Here is a 19,306-nt window from a genome sequence, read left to right on the forward strand (position 1 = left end):
TAAAAAAAGAAGTGTTTACTCCATGATCAAAGAAATTTACTTCAATAGAAAAAAAATAAACAGAAAAGAGCACTGCTTCAAATGTGATTGTGATTTTAACAAAAATAAATTGAATAAAGTGGGATCAAGAAAATGTGAAACACCGAGTTCTTCAGGAATAATTGTTAGAGCAATGGATAATCATATAACTCAATCTGAAGAAAGCTTTGCTCCTGGAATTGCAAAAATAATGGTAAAAAATTTTGGATGTAACCATAACCGAAGTGATTCTGAAAGTATGATGGGCCTTCTTTCCGAATATGGATACACTTTAGTTGATGAATTAGATGAATGCAATTTAATAGTAATTAATAGTTGTACTGTCAAAGGGCCAAGCCAAGACTCGTGCCAAAATTTGATAGAGCTAGCAAAATCAAAAAATAAATTTGTTGTAGTAACGGGATGTGTTCCACAGGCAGATATAAATTTGAACTTCTTAAAAGATGTTTCAATAATTGGTGTCAGAAGTATTCATCGAATAGTTGAGGTTGTTGAATTAACATTACAGGGAAACGTTGTTTTGTTGATTCCTGATAAAATGAAAGGAGAATCAGCCCCTTTAATAGATACCCTTGAAGCTAGCTTGCCTCCTTTGTTATTACCAAAAATTCGTCGCAACCCTTATGTTGAAATTATTACCATTTCTGTTGGTTGTCTTGGAAATTGTACTTATTGTAAAACTAAGCAATCTAGGGGCGATTTAGGTAGTTATCCTATTGAAACGATTATTGATAGAATCAATCAAAGCTTAAATGAAGGGGTAAAACAATTTTGGTTGACTTCGGAGGATGTCGGGGCATACGGAAAAGACATTGGCACAAATTTATCTGAGCTATTAAGAGAAATACTAAAAGTTATACCAAAAGACGTAATGATAAGGATAGGGATGACAAACCCACCACATATTTTGGATCAAATTGACGAGATTATCGAAGTTATGAAACATCCAAATGTATTTGAATTTTTGCATATTCCTGTTCAAAGTGGTAGCAACAGGATTTTGGAATTGATGAAGAGGGAGTATGTTGTAGAGGAGTTTAGTTTGTTAGTTGATTCAATACTAAAAGAAATTCCGTTAGCAACGATTGCTACTGACATTATCTGTGGCTTTCCTGGAGAAAGTGACCAGGATCATAATCAAACTGTTGAATTAATTAATAATTACAAGTTCCCGGTTATAAATATTTCAAAATTCTATCCGAGACCAGGAACCCCTGCTGCAAAAATGAAACCTGTACCTAATGGGATTTCAAAAAGCAGAAGTTCGGAGATTACAAATATTTTTCAGTCTTTCAATCATAATGAATATATATTCGAAAAATTGCCTGATGATAAAATTGTCAAAGTGTGGTTTATAGAACATTCTGAAAAAAGTGATCACACAGTTGGGCACACAAAATACTACAATAAAGTATTAGTTAAGATGGATAATAATTTATTAGGAAAATATGCAATGGTAAAACTAGTAAAACCTCATAAATGGCATATAGAAGGTATTGTTATCAATTAAATAGTTACGTTAATCATTTGTCTTCTATGCATCGATTAGTTTCCTCTTTTTTTCGATCAATCGCTTTATAACTTTCTTCCAATAATCTCTCGGATATACTCCTTATTTTGCTAAAGTTTGACTTGAAATTAATCAATTTTTGATCTTTTTTGGGACCTAAAATGGAATCGCAGTTTTTATTAAATGAATTACTTGAACTGTTTTGAGAAAGACAATTCAAAACATCTTTAATACTTTGGAGAATATCATTCCAAATAAAATTTGCCATTTTATTTATATTAATTAATTCATGCCGTTTTTTCAGTGATTGTAACAAGATAACATCCTTTTTTTTAATAATTATTCCATCATACTTAGGTTTTGATCCATTTTTATAGTCATAACCAACAAACGCTCTTGCATAATCAATATTACTTCTTTTAATTATGTCAATAATATTTTCAGTCTTCCATGTAGAGAAATATCTAGAAATATATATAAATTTATTGTTTTTAAGGCCTTCACATGAATCCTTTATATGAACACATGAATCAGGGATGTTACCTTTAATAGAAATATCAATCGATTTAAAATTATCTCTAGGAATTTTGTCAAGGTGATTCAACTCTACTAGAGGTTTAATCTGTGTCTGAAATTCTGCAAAGTATTCCAATTTTATTTTACCCTTTAAGCTATCATTGCCATTTTTCTTTTTGAAAATAATTTTTATTGGCTGTTGATCAATTTTAATCTCACGTTGTTCTTGATCCCACTGCGTTCTAGTCTTTAATGTTTGGACATTTTCTCTCAGATATATTGGTTCACCCTGAAAGTAGCCAACAATCGGCTCTTTAGGGTGAACAATCTCCAAAGAATTAAGACATGAAATAATGGCATATTTTGGATGGTTCTTAAAAGATGTTTTTGATATCGGAATCACATCATTTTCATGGATAATTTTCTCCAATTCAAAATCATCCAATAATTCTAGTTGGATTAACCTGGAACTGTATTTACTTGAGGTAGAATTTATTGTTGAAATTAGGAAATCAATTTTTTGTTTACATGAGTTTTTTAGCTGTGCCTGAAATACTTGAGACCAATCTGAGACATACCTACTAGTTGTCTCTTTTAAATACCCATGTTCATTAACCGAAATAACCCACCATCCAATGTTATCATTAATCTTATACTTGATATTTGTTCTTGACATGTCGATCTTACACTGTAATTGAAATAGTGATAATGACTCAATTTTTTTTTTATTTGAAAATTCAAATGCTAAAGATTCTCTTTGTTCTTCTTGTTCAACAACATTGCTGATTTCATATTTAATGGCTCTGTGATTGACTTCAGATTTCTTCTTTAAGGGAATAATTGGGATAGGTTTCATCTTTTTAAAATTAGAGCCCTCATTATTTGAATCGTCAGAGTCATCATTGAAGTCATTTAGGTAAAGTTTTGAAAACAATCCTTTATTGCTTTTGTATTCATTTGAAAAATTACGATCTTCTGAAACAGCCACAAAAGGAATTTTAGTATTACATCCTGTGAAGTTCCACCCCCCACGGTGAATATCGACTGAAATCCATTTATTAAAGCTCGGCTCAAAAATCTCTACCCAAAGTTCAGCTCTTCTATCGTTGCTTTGCAGTTCACAACTTTTTTTAAAGTTAATGATGGGAGGAATAAATAATGTCAAACGGCAATAATATCCCAGTGATCGGAGCAAAGTGGCAAAAAGAATATTGCTAGCCTCAGCACTACATTTTCCAGATAAAATGGAGCTTAAGATTCTTCTAAGAATTTTACCAAGAAAGAAACTGTGTTGGTTCACCGAAGGGATGAATAACTTGTTTATTTCTTGAAATTTCTCAAAAAGATTAGTTTCAACTCTTCCGATTTCGTCTCTTGCTGTATTACTGGAGTCTAGAATGAGTTCTTTACTTTCATTTGAAAATAAAGAATAATATATATTCATCCAGTCGGATTTTGAAAACAAGTTATTTTTTTTTGATTCAAAGGCGTGGAGTTTGTAAATCCAATATTCATTGGGCAAATAATATGTTTTGAAATATTTTCTAAACCACTGGTATATTTCCCTAATACTCTCCCTTTTGTCATATTCCTGATTATAATATAGGTACAACGATAATATGTGAGATTTAATGAATATGTTGTCAACAATTCGATTAAGAAATCTTAAGTGAATCAACCAACCTAAAATATAGGCCAATCTCGTATCATTTTTGGTTCTTTGCATAAATATTAGCTTTAAGTGTAACGCAGCCTGAATTTATCAAAATATTCATTTGAATTTTATTTCCTTTGCTAGTAGTGTACGGGTTCTATGTAAATATTTACATAATTTTGGCGGCAAAAATCAGCTTCTATTAAAACAGTGAAATGAAAAAATAACCAAGAGATTTATTTGCCAACTGATTGTATTATTGTACTGTAACGATGTTCACTAATATTTGATTGATTTGTTTGTAAAAGTTAATTACTGGCCACACTACCCACAGTTATCAAGTTACAAATGTTCAAAAATTAATTAGTATATATTAATAAATCAAAGCTCCAAAATGCTAGAGTCTAGGTCATCATATTGGTGAAGAGACTTTCTCCATTGATTTAGTTGATCCGTGAATTGTTTCTGTGGACACCTAATATGAGCGTTTGGAGTCTGAGGGTCGTTAGGTTCTCTATCTTCTTTTCTAGGTTTTAATCTTAAAAAATTCTGATAAGCTCTTGTTCCTTTTCCAATAGCAATCTGAAATAACCTACTTGAAATCCGTTTATTCCAATCAATATTAGAGCTTGCACTAATATCAACTGAGAAGTCGTTATTACGATGGCTACTGTTAAATTGTGGTGTTTTTGGGGTGCTTACTATTGGAGATTTAACCAAGATATTTTTTTGTCTTTTGGGAGTGCTTAATTGATTACTTAACATTTTTTTTTGTGTGTTCCTTTCATTTATGGCATTTTGATTCGTTTCTCTACTAAGCTTTGGATTTTCTGTTGTACAAGTATTCGTTTTCGAATGTTTGACCTTCTTATAGATAGTTAATTGATCAATTTGCGTTTCCGAGTTAAAATTAATATTTTCACTGTCTTCTGGTTTTTCATTATAATCTTTAATTCTTTTTTTATTATTATTATACGAATCTTTAGTTAATATTTGTGGCAAACTACCAAATACCTTTGGTGAATTTAGGTTTGCATCTTGAATAAGGCATTTAATTGTTTGATCAGTTTGACTAATATCAGTTAAACTACCTGGGTATGTTCCTTCTCCAAACCTAAATTCCTGGCTTTCAATGTTCTGGTCCTTTTCGATTTCTTCGTAGTTTTTACTGCCTACCCTGCCTAAGCTTGAAGAAAAATCAGATTTTTCAAATCCAATTTCATTATTTGTTTCAGTACTATTAATTGTTAAAAATCCCCTATTTTTTACTTTGATTGTACTCTCTTTAATAGTTTTTTTGCCTTGATATTCACTTATGCTGTCGTTCAGTTTGATATTTTTTTGTAAAAGAGAAGTTAACCCAATAGATTTAGATTCATTCTTAGTGTCGCTTTGAGTTTGTATCCAACTGTTTGATGCGTCACTTATACTCAGATCTGCCCATCTTACAGCTCCCCAGCCATGTTTACTTACTACTGACTTTTCACGAGTAGAGTTCTCAGTCATCAATCACAACAGTTTGTCTCCTACAATATAGAGCAATAAGAAAATTGAAGCTGTTATAATGCCAGTCTACAATGGTTAAATAATTTATAAAAATTGTTAAATATTTGAACTCCACACTATATTCAATTTAATGACATCCTCGCCTCAATTCTATATTTTTGCGCTTTGGAAAGCCTTGTGTGGGCATGCCTGTCAGAATGGGGGTAAACAAAACAATAGACGTCAATTGAAGATCTCGAAAATTACAATAAAATTTTTACTAAAATATAATTGAAATTCAAAGTAAAATATATATGCACTAAGGAATTCGTCTATAAAAATAACTTCCAATCAAATGAGTTCTAATTAATTAGGTTTTAGTTTGAATATTATCGGCGCTGTTTACGCGAGCCGTTAACAGAATTGTCTGCCTCACTTCCTAAGCATTGTGATTCAGAATGATGGGAAATACTTGAACCTACATTTGAGCCGGCTGCAGAAAACATTTCTCCTGAAAATGCTCCTGTATTTGGAGTAGTGCCCAAAGCCTCTATATCTACAGGAGAAGTGACCGAAGATAAAGAAAACCAACGATCTTTTTCAGAAAATACATTTGGTGTAGACCTACAAGAGCTTCGGTTACCCCCTATGCTAGATTTTCTTCCTCCAATACTTCCTGTATTGTTATTATATGTCGCATAGCCATCCCAACCTTTTAACATATTTCCAATATCGGTGGTTTGGTTCCAGTAAAATGTCTCAAGTTCATATATTTTTCTCTCAATATCCACCAACTCATCCTGAACCTTCTCTCTAAGAGCAACCATCTCGTTACTCAGTTTTCTGCAATGGGGAAAGTTTGAGTAGCAATTTGTGGATATTGACGAATCTTTATTTAGATGATTACTACTTTGTTGTGTATTTTGAGATTCACTAGAACTGTTTTTTCCCTTATTCTCTAATTTTTGTTTCATTAGTTGTCTAAATTGGAAAAAAAATTGTTCAAATCAAATGGAGCGCTTTAGAATATATAATTTTTTTTAAAGAATGTTTAATTCCGTAATATTGCCTTTAAAATGATAACTTAAATATAAATTCTAGATTATTTTCTTAAATAACAGAAGGTTTTCATTGTTTGCAAAATGTCTGAGAGAAAGGTTTTAAATCGTTATTTCCCACCAGATTTTGATCCAAAAAAACTTGAAGATAGTAAGAAGATTTTTAAGAAACCAAAACAAAATAGGAAAGGTGGAGGCCACAGAAAAAAAAAATTATTAAATATTAGAATGTTATACCCTTTCACTGTTAGATGTAATGGCTGTGAAGTTTATCATTATGTTGGGACCAAGTTTAACTCAAAAGTAGAGAAGGTACAAAATGAATCATATCTTGGGATACCTATTTGGAGATTTTATGGTCGTTGTACTCAATGTGGAAATATAATCATCTTTAAAACAGATCCAAAATCTGGTGATTACATACTTGAGTCTGGAGCTAAGCGAAATTATAATATAAATAATAAAGAAATGATCAATAAAAAGGACGAAAACAACATTGAGAGTAAAGTAATTAGCTCTGTATTAGAATCCAGGTCATTAGAAGAGCTTGAAATACTAAAGAAATTGAATAAAAGGCTAATGAACAGGGATATTACTGAATTGAATGCTTTAAAGTATGTAATTGATGATAATGACACCGATGATTTACCTGAAGAACAATTCATAATTCATACAAATAATAAGAAAACAAATACATTTGATGCATGTGAAGATATTATAGTGGATAGAGAAAAACACCTAATTACAAATAGTGTGAGGAGGTGTATTGATTTTTACAAAGAAAGCATTGAATATCAAAAAAAATCAGAAGTATGTATTGTGAATTCAAAAGATCTAAAGGGACCAAATTTTCCTGTTAGGGTAAAGGAAAGCAATCCAACCAATCTTTTTTTTAATTACTATGATTCTGAATCAGAGTAATAAGATTATCAAATTTAAAGAAAATAAATGTTTGATAATATATTTTTAATCCCAAATATTTTAAATAATTGATAATTTAGTCCAATTTGAAAAAAAAAATTAGGCTCTGTAAACTGTCCTAGATATTACTTTGAATATTATTGATTTTTTATGCATGGCTTGAAAAAAACTTAATCAGATTTATCTTATTTGGTTTTCATTAAAAAAATAATGTAATTGAATTATTTTACCAATCATCGTAGAATCATGTTATTCCTAATGAAAAAAAAAAGAAATATTTCAACTTTAACGGATTTTTTAATAGTTATATTAACAATTGAATATTAACTATTTTAAATACCCTATTACTTTGGATAAAATCTTGATTCGAAATTCTAAATATCTTAATTCATGGTATTTCCCAAGATTATTATATTGTTTTTATATCTAACTCACATAATTAAAATACATTTGGCAAATAGAACATATCCCAAATTAGAAAAGAGCCATTTTAAAGTGGCACTGATATTCTAATCATTTAATTAAACAAAAAATTAAGACTATATTTTTGTTTTGAGTATCAAAACTCATTCTGAATGCTCTTTTTAGTAACTAAAATGAAAATAATACAATATTCTTTATAAATCAATTTAAGTTTTACAGTCTTTTGAAATTGCTCATATTTTATAATAATTATTTTATTTCGATGGAGAAACAATTTTCATCATTAAAAAAAACATTTATATAAATCAGTTTTAGTAATATAACAAAAATTGATTTAATTATTGACTGTGATTACAATTTAATTCAGATATTAATTGCTTTAATTAATATCCTTATTGCATAGATTCGAACTTTTTCTGAACTTGTATTTTTACATCTCTGAAATTCTATTTGATTGTTGAAAAGTTTCACAATCATATTTTGAGTTTTAATATTCTATATTTGTTTAGGTAAAATGTTAATTATCTTTAATTGTGAAATTAATCAATTATAATATAAGTTAAAATCTTTCAAGTAATGTTAAACAATATTCCTAATAATAAATATAGTCACAAAATTAGTGATTTGTGTAGGCATTTACAGCTTTATTCAAATTAAATCAGTTAATATCTCGTAACCTCATTCAGGACCATCCTAAAACCTTGAAGAGATATTATCTTTGACTATTTAAATTAACAAATTTGTTAGCTTAAAGATATTACTGAAAGGAAAGCCATCCGAGTTATAATTCAAAACTTTAATCACTTTAATTTTCACATTTGCTTAGAAACAAATATTATTTAATTACAAAACTTGTTAATGATTTAATTAACAATCTATATTCATATTTCCCTAAAAAAAAAATGTATTAAATATATTTTTTATATTTCTAATTTCAAAATTAATTTGTTAATATTTTCCAAATAAACTTCAACCTATGTAAGATAATCTATTTTATTTAAATTTGTGTTTTGAGCATCAAAAAATAAGTTTTTAACTAGCAATAAAACATTTGAGTTTTCTTTAGTTCAGTTTAAAAAAAAATTTCAAAATTTAAATAACAATTAGATAATTCTTGACTGTTAATTCTTGGAAATAAAGTTATTATATTAGAAGAATTGCATTCGTTTCACTTACCTATTAATAGAAATAATTTTTTAGTTGTTTCATTTCTATTTTTTCTCATAAAAAATAAAACAAAAATACTAAGAAATATATAATGTAAAGGAAAAAATGAACTTGAAATTCTTTGACTCAAATAGAATGATTAATATTTTAGGATTCTTTTATTTGATTTGATATGGTTATAAGAATTACAATATTAAAATTCAAATAATATTTTACCTGTTTTAAAGTTCTATTTTACCAAGAACTTTATAAATCTAGGAAAACATTTTTCAAATAAATTTTCGTTCAATTGTTTCTTGTCTGTAGTTGAGTAAACTCAATAAAAATAAAAATATCATTTTTGATATTCCCCCATTGAGTATTAACAATTCTCTAAAATTAATTGCTTAAATTTCAAAACTTAATCTTGTTTAAACTGTTCTATAATATGTAATTAAAGTAAAATTAAATTGACCTTTTATCTAAATATCAGAATTTTTAAGATTAAATAAACAATTTTGTTCAAACCATTGAATAACTCGCAATCATTTGATTTCTGAATAATTGAATTCTTTCTAAAAATATATAGATATGCTTAGATAATTCTCAGAATCCTATTTTAAAGTAATTAATACTATAATTGAGATTTCACCTTAGTTCGATTATCCAAAAACGTTTAATTAATTATATTAATAAGATAGTTTAATATTTAAAAATTAGTGGTCCAATTTAACATATTTAAACTATTTTAAACATCTAGCGAAATTCTAAATTACGAAAAAAATTACCACTATATAATATTATCTTAAATATTTATTTTTTTCAAAACAATTTTTTAATCATTGTATTTTTATTCGGCAAGGGATTAAAATGGAAGCGTATATATTAACAGAATTTTAAAGTTAAAGATGTGAGGCATTCCAAAATATTAAATTTTTTTAAAAAATTTGTTTCAAAAAAATCTATTAAATAAAAAAGTAATTTGTTCTATATAAATACTTTTTTACTCTATTTTAACCTAAACACGAATTATAGCGAAAAATCATTCAAAATTCAAGATTAAGCTAAGCTTTTTTTTCTGTCAGAAATAGGATCTAAATGATTTATTCACTTACATGAACGAGTTTAAAAACCATTTTAATGATGATTTTATCATATATTTTAGTTTTAAATCAAATTTTTAAAAATAATCTCTATCAAAAATTTGATTACTTGACTGAATTCTCTTTCACATTCTTTAAAAAGCTTAAACTATTTAAAATTTTTGAAATTTTTTGATTTAAACCATAATATTTAATTTAAACAGAGGCTTGATTAAAATGAGCTTTTGAAAGATCAATTATATTTCTATATAATATATATGTTCGTATCCATTCCAATCTAAAATAATTATTCACATTTTCTTGCTTTGATCATTTAAAATCTTGTTTTTGAGTTTTAAATATTCAATTTAATAAAAAATATTGTTAATAATTGTGTATTAAAACTTATGCTTTCATACAATAAGTTGTAAAATATTCTTTTTACGCATAATTCTTAAACAAAAATCTCAGGTCCAAAAGTAATTGTTATTCATTATAAAAGTAAAAGTTACCCTTTATTCATTTTTTTTTGATTTAGCATTTAAGATCATTATAAAGTTTAATTTAGATTTTCTATAAATTTGTTGATTTTATATTCAAAAATTTACAAAAATAATCAAAAATATTACAATTTATAGTTAATATGAAATTTTTATGATCTGTCAAATATTATTTCAAATTTTTCACCTCAGTTGTATACTATTTTTTAATTTAATCATAGTTTAAAGACAAAAAAGATGGTTATAACTACATTGATTTAATATTCTTGTATGGGTTTGTGTGATCCAATACTTCTTTTTACTTAAATTATGGTTAAACCTTTATATTTGTAAAGATAGTTTTCGAGTTGATTGAATTCATTTCTTGTATATATGTTAAAAGCAATCTGCAGAATAATTGTTTGTGCGGCTCACAATCATATTTCAATTATATACACCCTATTATCATTTCAATCATCTGCTAGAAGCATTTGTAAAGGCCAATAATAGTTTATTATTTGTTAAAGAGATATTTTTAAATTAGAAAATATTAATATTTGGTTTATTTCTGTGGCTGAATTTTTTCAAAATTTTATAAATAATTTATTAATTTTTTTTTTAATTAAATAATTATTTATAAAATTTTATTTTCAAAGTTTACACATCTTCCACTAGTTTATTAATAATTAGTTCTTTATTGAAAATTAAATTAACGATCTCAACGTTTTTATTAACCCAAAGAATTATCTATAGCTCTTCTAAGACAAATAAAGATAATATTAGTTTATTTATTGATTTACATCCTAATCGAAAAATTGGTCATAATACATGTAAATAATCATTAGAAAAAAAGCGCTGAATTAACATAAATTTAAAAAAACGATAATAAAAATAAATATATATATATATATATATTTTTTTTTTTAATTCGAATTAATATGAAAGAATTAAGCACCATTAATTATCTGATAAAATTTTTTGTTATTCTTCCTTGCGTACTTTCTCAATCATTATTGTTAAACCTAGGTGTGGGAGATGCACAGGAAAGGAGGATTTGTACCAAAGAAATACCATGTAATTTCAGAATGGTTGCAGATTTGGACTTGAAATCAAGACCAAAGAATGGGGAAAAGAATTACAAAAGTTTGTTTCAAAAAGGGTCAATTTTACAGGACCAAAAAGGTAATTATAAAGTGATCTGGGGAGAAAAATTGGAACTGAAGAGTGGATATAATGAGTATGGCCGAGGGATGGAATTGAGTGAATTGATTTCATTTAATGGAATGATGCTTGCTGGCGATGATCGGACTGGCATCATTTTTGAAATAACCGATGATGGAAAAGGGGTTTCACCAAGATATATATTATCTGAGGGTAATGGAAAAACAAGCAAAGGAATGAAGATTGAGTGGTTAGCCGTAAGAGATGGTGTACTATGGGTTGGCAGTTTTGGAAAAGAGTTTGTTTCAAATGGAATTATAGAAAAGAGAGATAATATGTGGGTAGCCACAATCGATAAGAGGGGATATGTTTCACGGTATAATTGGAGTTCTGTTTATGAAAAAATTAGGAATTCACTAGGTGCACAATATCCAGGCTATTGTATCCATGAAGCAGTAATTTGGAGCCATTTGATGAGAAAGTGGATATTCTTACCAAGAAGAGTTAGTTTTGAAGAATATGATGAAGAAAAGGATGAAAAGAGAGGTTCGAATAAAATGATAATTATGACCGATGAGTTTGAGATTTTGGAAGTTATAGATGTCGGATTGATTATACCTGAAAGAGGGTTTTCTTCTTTAAAGTTTCTCCCTGGGTCATTTGACCAGATTATAGTTGCAACAAAAAGCGTTGAAGAATCAAAATCTGATACTCAAAAATCCTTCTTAACCATATTCACAATAAACGGGAAAATTTTATTAGAAGATTCAGAGGTTCCTGGAAACTACAAATATGAAGGGATAGAATTTGTATAGGAAATAATCAAAGAGATCGATCGTAAAATTAAAAACATCCAAAAATTCTAATTTGGTCTTTAAATACATTATGCTCTATACGCAAAGTTATCTAGCAATTTAATTTCTTCCTTAATTTTTAAATCATCTTCTATTTTTGAATTTAGCCAAATTGCTCTTCTTTTTTTCTTTAAATCAAGATGACTTTCTTCATGAGAAAATGACCTAATGTTTGATTTTTTCACGTTTAATGGAGATCTGATCGATTGTTTAATTAATTCTTCAATCTCATACTCGGCTTTCCCTATATTAACATCTAAATTTTCCTTTTCTAAAGAAGTCTTAGAATCTAAGAATGATTGTATTAAATTGTTTCCATTATCATGATGACGGCTAATATCAAACTGAAATTCAAAGCGATGATTTATTGGATCATTGTAGGAAAGGTGAGTTTCTGGGTGAATAAATCCTAAGCAAATCTCTTTTGCCATCTTGCCTTGAATAATTGGTCCGATAAAATTTTTCATTTCGTTGCATTCAATAGAATAACCCTGTTTCATTTGGTCATTAAAATCAATAAATATTGGTACACCTGCCAAAACTATATTGGTCTCAATTTCGCTTTTGGGCAGATCACTATTTGAAAGTGGGACCATTTTTTCTTCGAGAGGATCGTATACTGTTTGGTGGAAGAATGTGATAATTGCATTCTGAACATCAGTCGAATAACTATTTGGTATATTCTTGCCCAATTCCTTGAGTTGTAATATTATCCTTTCTAAATCTGCATTACATTCTTGCACAAGCTTCATCGCAGTTTTTATACCTACACCCTGCGGCGATTTTACATAGTCACAGCCAGTTAATATGCACCCTAATACAAAAGTCTCGTATGAGAACATTGATTTTGGAATAACGCCGCTTTTATACAAATCTTTCCAATATATTACTCTACAGAGGCCAGTCTTATCATCATATTTGTAAATTGTGCAAATGCTTCCAAATACTAACATATCACTATCTTCAGTTATTACTGCATCAACGTATTTTATTCTCGAAAGATATGAAAGTTGTGCGTCCGCCTCATATGGAGCAACAATACATTCAATTTTGTATTCGTCTCTTAATACTTCTAAAACCTGGTGAGCTATACTTGGGGTGATGTCGAGAGCTTTTTGGCACAAACTTCTCATAACATACGAATTAGATTTTTTTTCACTTTGTAGTCGTATAATCTCTTTTTTAGCATCGTTTCTTCTTTTACTCCTTTCTTCTTCAGTAACCTTTTTCATAGGAAGAGTTGCACCATCGAACACACATACCGGAATAATTCCTTTCCCTTGAAGAGTTTTAATTTTTTCAATACAATAATTAATATGAACTCTAGTAGGTTTACCTAATACAATGTTTTCTGCACAGTTAGCTGCTGATCTATGAAGCCATCCATATGTATCAATTGCCACTCTTTTTCCTTTAAATGAATCTATTTTGCTCTTAATGCTTGCGTTATCAACATTAGGTAATAATCCTTGTATCCCCATATGTTATAGTGGCATCAAACTGACAAATTGTTATTTTTCAAATCTATTTGTTTACTTTGCTCCCAATTGGAGACTGAATTCAATTTACGTAGGCTGCCGACAAAGTCCCCACAAATAATATTCGTTGCCGCTTCGCATGCAAAATAACAAAGAATATAAATAGGGAAAACAGGATAAATTGAAATATAATAAGTAATAATAATCTTGCAGTAACTATCACCATCCTACTAGCATATTAAAAATTGGATACAGTTATTACTATCTATATTATTATTACAAGCGTTAGAAATAGAAATGTTTGTATTAATATTTTATTCTTATTCATTTTTAGAACAAATTCTTTATACTTGTGCGCCTCCTAAGTATCATTTTTTTTTTAAAAACATGTTTTGACTTGATTATAATTTAGAATTTAGATGTCTCAGACGGTGCTCTGCGCGCCGAAGTAGACACGATATTACAAAGCAGGGGGGGGCAAGGTATAAGTGGCTCTATTATGTTACTTGCTGACTTGTAAAGGAGGTAATAAAATATCGGTTTTCTATCATCGCCGCGTATGGAAGCTCGTAAGACCATTTCTATAACGATCTCTTTTATTCATCATTTTTTTTAAAGATTTAATATTTGGAGAGGTTGATCTGTGGTGAGAGTCGGGTTCAAAAGGTCCGTTTATAGAAGGCTTGCTTCTTATTTTGAAACAAGTGAGGTATCGCCTTCACATTCACTTGTAAAAGGACTTCACTGGAACTTTCGAAAATGACTTTAAGCGACAACACGGGAAATAATGATACTCTCCCTTCACAAGGGAATTCAGGAAACCATTCTTCCAAATTTAAAAGTCAGTTAAGAGCGGATGCTCAGGAGTTTAAGCCTACATTCGGAATTACTGGTTCCAATGCCATTCCTAATTCAAGTGTTTATTATCACGGAATTATGCCTAATTATGGCCATATTATTGAATATGACGGGTACCGAGTGGGTGGTACATATTATAAGGGCCCTAAAAAACAAAATAATGTAGAACCGTCAAAATCTTCAACTCATCTCAATCCAAATGCTCAAGAATTTATTCCCAGAGGCTGGGTAAATCCTACGAATGAATCCACAACAGGAACTTTAGAACATCAGAGAGTTGGCCAACCGGCTTGTACCGATATTTTTACTCGGCATTTGGATCAAACAAGTTCTCAACGACCTGAAAACTCGTCCAACTTGAAATCTGAGCAAATTAAACGTAGCTCTACTGAGTCTGTAAAATCTAAGATGGAATCTAGTTCTCCTTCCAATAATTTAATTAAAGCAGTTAACAGAACAGACAATCCACAAACAGATATATCATTGAAATCTCACAAAAAAAGTTTAGAATCCGACTTGGATCTGTCACCCCATAAGTCAGATCAAAGTATTTCTAGTCCGATTTCTAATAAACTATTGTCAAGTGATTCGTCTAATCAATCAAATCACTTTACTTTTAAGGATAAGTTATTAGCAAGCGTTAGTACTCATACTACTACTACTACTACTACTACTACTACTACTACTACCAATAATAATAATAATAATAATATTGATAATAACAATAATAATAATAATAATAATAATAATAATAATAATAATAATAATAATAATAATAATGCCTCAAGTGCAATAATTAATCAATGTTCAACAAACATCACCGAGGATAAACAAGATTCTGAAATAATTAAAAATATGGTTTCTAACAAGACTAACGAGACAAAAGTTTTTAAAAAAGGAACGAAACATATCGATAAAACGGAACAGCATGATACCAAAAATGAAGTATTAGATGAGAAAAACCAAGATTCTAATCAGAACAATACAACTAAAACTAATTTAAGTGATGCTACCAGTATAAAAAGAGAAGCTGATACAGGGCCTGTTAGCTGGGCGCAAAGACTCAAAAACAGCACTTGTGTTACCCATAATAAAAAAACAGGTGATCCTTGTTCAACAAATTTGGATTCAACCTTTCCTAGTGAAAGTAAGCCACATGTAGAAACAAACATCGAAAGACATGATAATGCTAAATCAAATTTCAGCAATTCACAAAATCGATCAGAGGTCTCTTTAAAAGATAACTTAGATTATAATAAGACAAAGGATTCTAAGAAGCCAAAAGAAAGGCATCTTTCACCAGAAGATTCGAAGATTTCAGAAAGAGAAGGACCAAAAATAAGTGATCTGGATGAAAAACTAAAACTAAAAAAACCAGAAGGTAATATACACGAACAAATTGAAAGTAAAGATTTCCATGTTGATAATAAATCAGGCCTTACTGAAAACATTGACAATCTAAGTGAAAATAAAGAAATAGCAGATTATGAATGCCCCAAAGAGGAGAAAGCTACCATCTATAAAAATTCACTTTTCGAATCTAGCAATTTTCCTATATATATTTTACTTGCGTTAAGGACTGTTTCAAGAGAATTCAAAAGTTTAGATATAAGTTTCTCTCCTCCAGAACTTTGCAAACGGAATTTTGGTACAAAAGAATTGGACAGAGATAGTGGCCATCGTGGAAGAGGTGGTTGGCCAAGTAACCTAAACCACTCAAGCGGAAATAAGCACTATCATCGTGATGCTGGTAATTATGGCCCAAATAATCGTAGAGATAGATTTCAAGGTCATGGGAATAGTCAGAACCCTCAAGGAAGTAAGCGAATTAATGATAATATAAATGGAGGAGCTCAAAACTCAACGCTTGATTGGACAAGAGATGAAAGAAAAATGTTCAGATTGGAAAGCTCTGCAGAAAGTTGGGTTGTCAAGCAAAAAGAACAAAAGGCAAAGGGAAACCAGTTTGAAACTCAGCTTCGTCAATATAGAGCAATTTTGAATAAATTAACGATTGAGAAATTTGACAAGCTATATGAGCAAATATTGTCTGTGGGTATAAATAATGAAGAAGAGATGATTGGATTATTAAAACTTGTATTCGACAAAGCGACAACACAACATCATTTCATACCTATGTATGTTGAGCTCTGTGATAAGCTACGTGATCATTTAAAAGATGTTACAACCATAGAAACTAGGCGCATTTTAGTAGATCTTTGCCAGGAATTGTTTGTAGAGAACTTATCAGAAATGGTTTTACCCGAGCATATTCAAGATAATGAGGAAGACTCTTTTGAATGGCAATTGAAGTATAAAAATAAGATGAAAGGTAATATGATATTTATGGCTAGTTTAGTTCGCAAAAAGGTCATTGCATCAACCGTTGTTTTGATGTGTATGGAAGAGCTTCTACAATTCCACTTACCTCACCACTTGGAAGCTCTATGCGTATTTCTACACCATGTAGGGCCATTTCTAGATAGTGAAAGATGGAAACATTATGAAGATTTCAATACCTTATTTCTTCAATTTGAGGAGTTTTCGACTAATACAGATATACCAATTCGAATTCGATTTTTGATTAATGATGTAATTGATAGTAGAAAAAATAACTGGAAAAGCAAAAATACTAAGGAAGGCCCCATGATGCTCGATGATCTTAAATCGAAGATCAATGCAGAACGTGGGGAGTTAGGAAATGCTTCTTCCAAAGCAAATAATTCGTCACAGTATAAGTCTCAGAGTAATAGTTCATTCAAAACTTCAGATAAAGGTTCCACGGCTGAAAATAACGCAAAATCCGTGGACTCGGCTTCCAATCCTTGGCAGAGACACGTTCCATCGAGCTCTTCAAAAGGAGGGCTTTCAAGTGGCAATATTTCTTCAAAATCTTCTGATAAAAACCTGAATTTTAGCTCATTAGCCGATAACAAAAATATCAATAAGGATTATTCCAGAGAAAAAGTAGATGACGAGTTTTTAGATGAGGAAAATGAGCATTATATACCTGAACATATAAAAGATAGTATTGGAGGATTAATGGATAGTTATGTAGCAAGTTATGATCTGGATGAGTTTTTTGGCCATATTAATGATTTGGAAATTCCTCCAGAATACTTTGATGGTGTTTACAAAAGTATATTTATACGTATAGCAGAATACAAGGTAAAGCAAAGAAATGCATTATTTAAAGCTCTCATCCTATATTCTCTTAAAAACAAAGAATATATGAATGGCGAGTCAGCAAAATCAGGAATTAAAATGGCTCTACAGCCCAGTATTCTGGATGATATTCTAATTGACGTACCACAATTTAAAGAAATTGTTTTGACTGAATTTATTACTGATGCGATTTCTAAATATGATTCAAATGGACAAGTATTCGATTCAGATTTTATTTCACAAGCTAATTTACTTTTAAGTTAATTTAATAAATGGTTTGCAAACGGCAAACATAGTTTTAGCAGGTTGAGTATATAATCTGATCATATTGAAATATTTGAAAATTTATGTATAAACATACTTTTAATTGTTTATTTAATTAGAAAATAGTATTAAAGTGTTTCTTTCAGTGTTTTGGATTTAAGTTATTTAAACCTAATCTTGAGTTTTTGTCACTTGAGATTTGTTCACTTATTTAGAATTTCAGTCACTTGTTTCTTAAAGTGTAACACTTTTTTCAATAAATGTAGTAAAGTTCACACTCTTCTTTGATCATCACGATTGGAAACAACTGTTTAATGATTCATTTAATTATGTTGATGTACTTTCATAAAAATTATGTTAGTATGAATTGTAAATTATAAATTTTTAACGCGGTTCAAGTGCAAAAAGTCATAAACATGAATCGCCCAAAATATAAATCAAAGCTCAGGAGAAATACGATAATTGAAGAGAAAAATCGCTCAAAGTTATTAAATGAACATATTAAATATAGTTTGAAAATAAAAAATAAGCTTTCAGATGTAAACCGTGCTAAATTAAACGCCGCATATGAAATAGAAAATAAGCAAGATCAGCTTTCAAAAGTTGATGATAATGATGATCTAAATAGGAATTTTGATCATTTAAAATGGAGGGAAAGAGAATATAATCGACTGAAAAGGGAATATTTGGATTACATAGGTAATTGTAAAAGCAATCGCACTTTAGATTATATATTCCAATAATCTACTGATTAATATAACTGAAGAAAAGGTTAAAATAGTAACCACTGCGATGAATTTCTATAAGAAAAAGCAATTATTTAAAAAAACTCCAAATTTTCAACTAAAAATCAGCAGAAAAACAGAATCATGTCATATTTTCTTTAATTTAGTTCTACATTTTAGGGACTTGAATAATTCACTATCCTTATTTGAACATCAAAAATTGTTTTGATCTTAATTCAGTTTTACTTAATGAAAAAAATTTTTTGTTTTTTTAAAATTTAAATAGACTTTTTTACTATTTTATAATCATTTCCGATTATTTTGTTTAAGTGAACTTCATAAAAATAAAGAACACTCGAATTATTTTTTTTAAATAGAATCATAACCGTAATTTAGTTAAACTATTTTCTTGAGAAATTTATCATAATTGAAATCTTAGAATTTCTTTGAACACAAATAAATTTACTGTTTTAAAATTATTCACCAAA

At 29.1% G+C, this 19,306-nt stretch overlaps 9 protein-coding genes across 9 annotated transcripts; 5 read left to right on the forward strand and 4 right to left on the reverse strand.

The window, feature by feature from the left end:
* Positions 1-22: 22 nt before the first annotated feature.
* On the forward strand, positions 23-1,549 carry cubi_02278 (uncharacterized protein; the record flags this gene model as incomplete). Its single annotated transcript, XM_029019290.1, has 1 exon — positions 23-1,549. One exon carries the CDS (start codon positions 23-25, stop codon positions 1,547-1,549), a length of 1,527 nt encoding a protein of 508 aa, XP_028874411.1.
* Positions 1,550-1,562: 13 nt separating this feature from the next.
* Positions 1,563-3,791, reverse strand: cubi_02279 (Rad4-related protein; the record flags this gene model as incomplete). Its single annotated transcript, XM_029019291.1, has 1 exon — positions 1,563-3,791. One exon carries the CDS (start codon positions 3,789-3,791, stop codon positions 1,563-1,565), a length of 2,229 nt encoding a protein of 742 aa, XP_028874412.1.
* Positions 3,792-4,100: 309 nt separating this feature from the next.
* cubi_02280 (histone mRNA hairpin-binding protein) lies at positions 4,101-5,225 on the reverse strand (the record flags this gene model as incomplete). The annotated part of the gene is made up of 1 exon (XM_029019292.1): positions 4,101-5,225. One exon carries the CDS (start codon positions 5,223-5,225, stop codon positions 4,101-4,103), a length of 1,125 nt encoding a protein of 374 aa, XP_028874413.1.
* Positions 5,226-5,593: 368 nt separating this feature from the next.
* On the reverse strand, positions 5,594-6,178 carry cubi_02281 (uncharacterized protein; the record flags this gene model as incomplete). The annotated part of the gene is made up of 1 exon (XM_029019293.1): positions 5,594-6,178. The coding sequence occupies one exon, from the start codon at positions 6,176-6,178 to the stop codon at positions 5,594-5,596; it is 585 nt and encodes a 194-aa protein (XP_028874414.1).
* Positions 6,179-6,346: 168 nt separating this feature from the next.
* Positions 6,347-7,183, forward strand: cubi_02282 (uncharacterized protein; the record flags this gene model as incomplete). Its single annotated transcript, XM_029019294.1, has 1 exon — positions 6,347-7,183. The coding sequence occupies one exon, from the start codon at positions 6,347-6,349 to the stop codon at positions 7,181-7,183; it is 837 nt and encodes a 278-aa protein (XP_028874415.1).
* Positions 7,184-11,251: 4,068 nt separating this feature from the next.
* On the forward strand, positions 11,252-12,289 carry cubi_02283 (uncharacterized protein; the record flags this gene model as incomplete). The annotated part of the gene is made up of 1 exon (XM_029019295.1): positions 11,252-12,289. One exon carries the CDS (start codon positions 11,252-11,254, stop codon positions 12,287-12,289), a length of 1,038 nt encoding a protein of 345 aa, XP_028874416.1.
* Positions 12,290-12,357: 68 nt separating this feature from the next.
* Positions 12,358-13,809, reverse strand: cubi_02284 (xpg (rad-related) exonuclease; the record flags this gene model as incomplete). Its single annotated transcript, XM_029019296.1, has 1 exon — positions 12,358-13,809. One exon carries the CDS (start codon positions 13,807-13,809, stop codon positions 12,358-12,360), a length of 1,452 nt encoding a protein of 483 aa, XP_028874417.1.
* A 756-nt stretch (positions 13,810-14,565) lies between these two features.
* On the forward strand, positions 14,566-18,093 carry cubi_02285 (translation initiation factor 4 gamma NIC domain containing protein; the record flags this gene model as incomplete). The annotated part of the gene is made up of 1 exon (XM_029019297.1): positions 14,566-18,093. One exon carries the CDS (start codon positions 14,566-14,568, stop codon positions 18,091-18,093), a length of 3,528 nt encoding a protein of 1,175 aa, XP_028874418.1.
* Positions 18,094-18,509: 416 nt separating this feature from the next.
* cubi_02286 (uncharacterized protein) lies at positions 18,510-18,836 on the forward strand (the record flags this gene model as incomplete). Its single annotated transcript, XM_029019298.1, has 1 exon — positions 18,510-18,836. One exon carries the CDS (start codon positions 18,510-18,512, stop codon positions 18,834-18,836), a length of 327 nt encoding a protein of 108 aa, XP_028874419.1.
* Between the last annotated feature and the right edge of the window lie 470 nt (positions 18,837-19,306).

This window comes from Cryptosporidium ubiquitum, assembly GCF_001865345.1.
Source record: "Cryptosporidium ubiquitum isolate 39726 chromosome Unknown contig_4, whole genome shotgun sequence".
Taxonomy (NCBI): Eukaryota; Apicomplexa; class Conoidasida; order Eucoccidiorida; family Cryptosporidiidae; genus Cryptosporidium; species Cryptosporidium ubiquitum.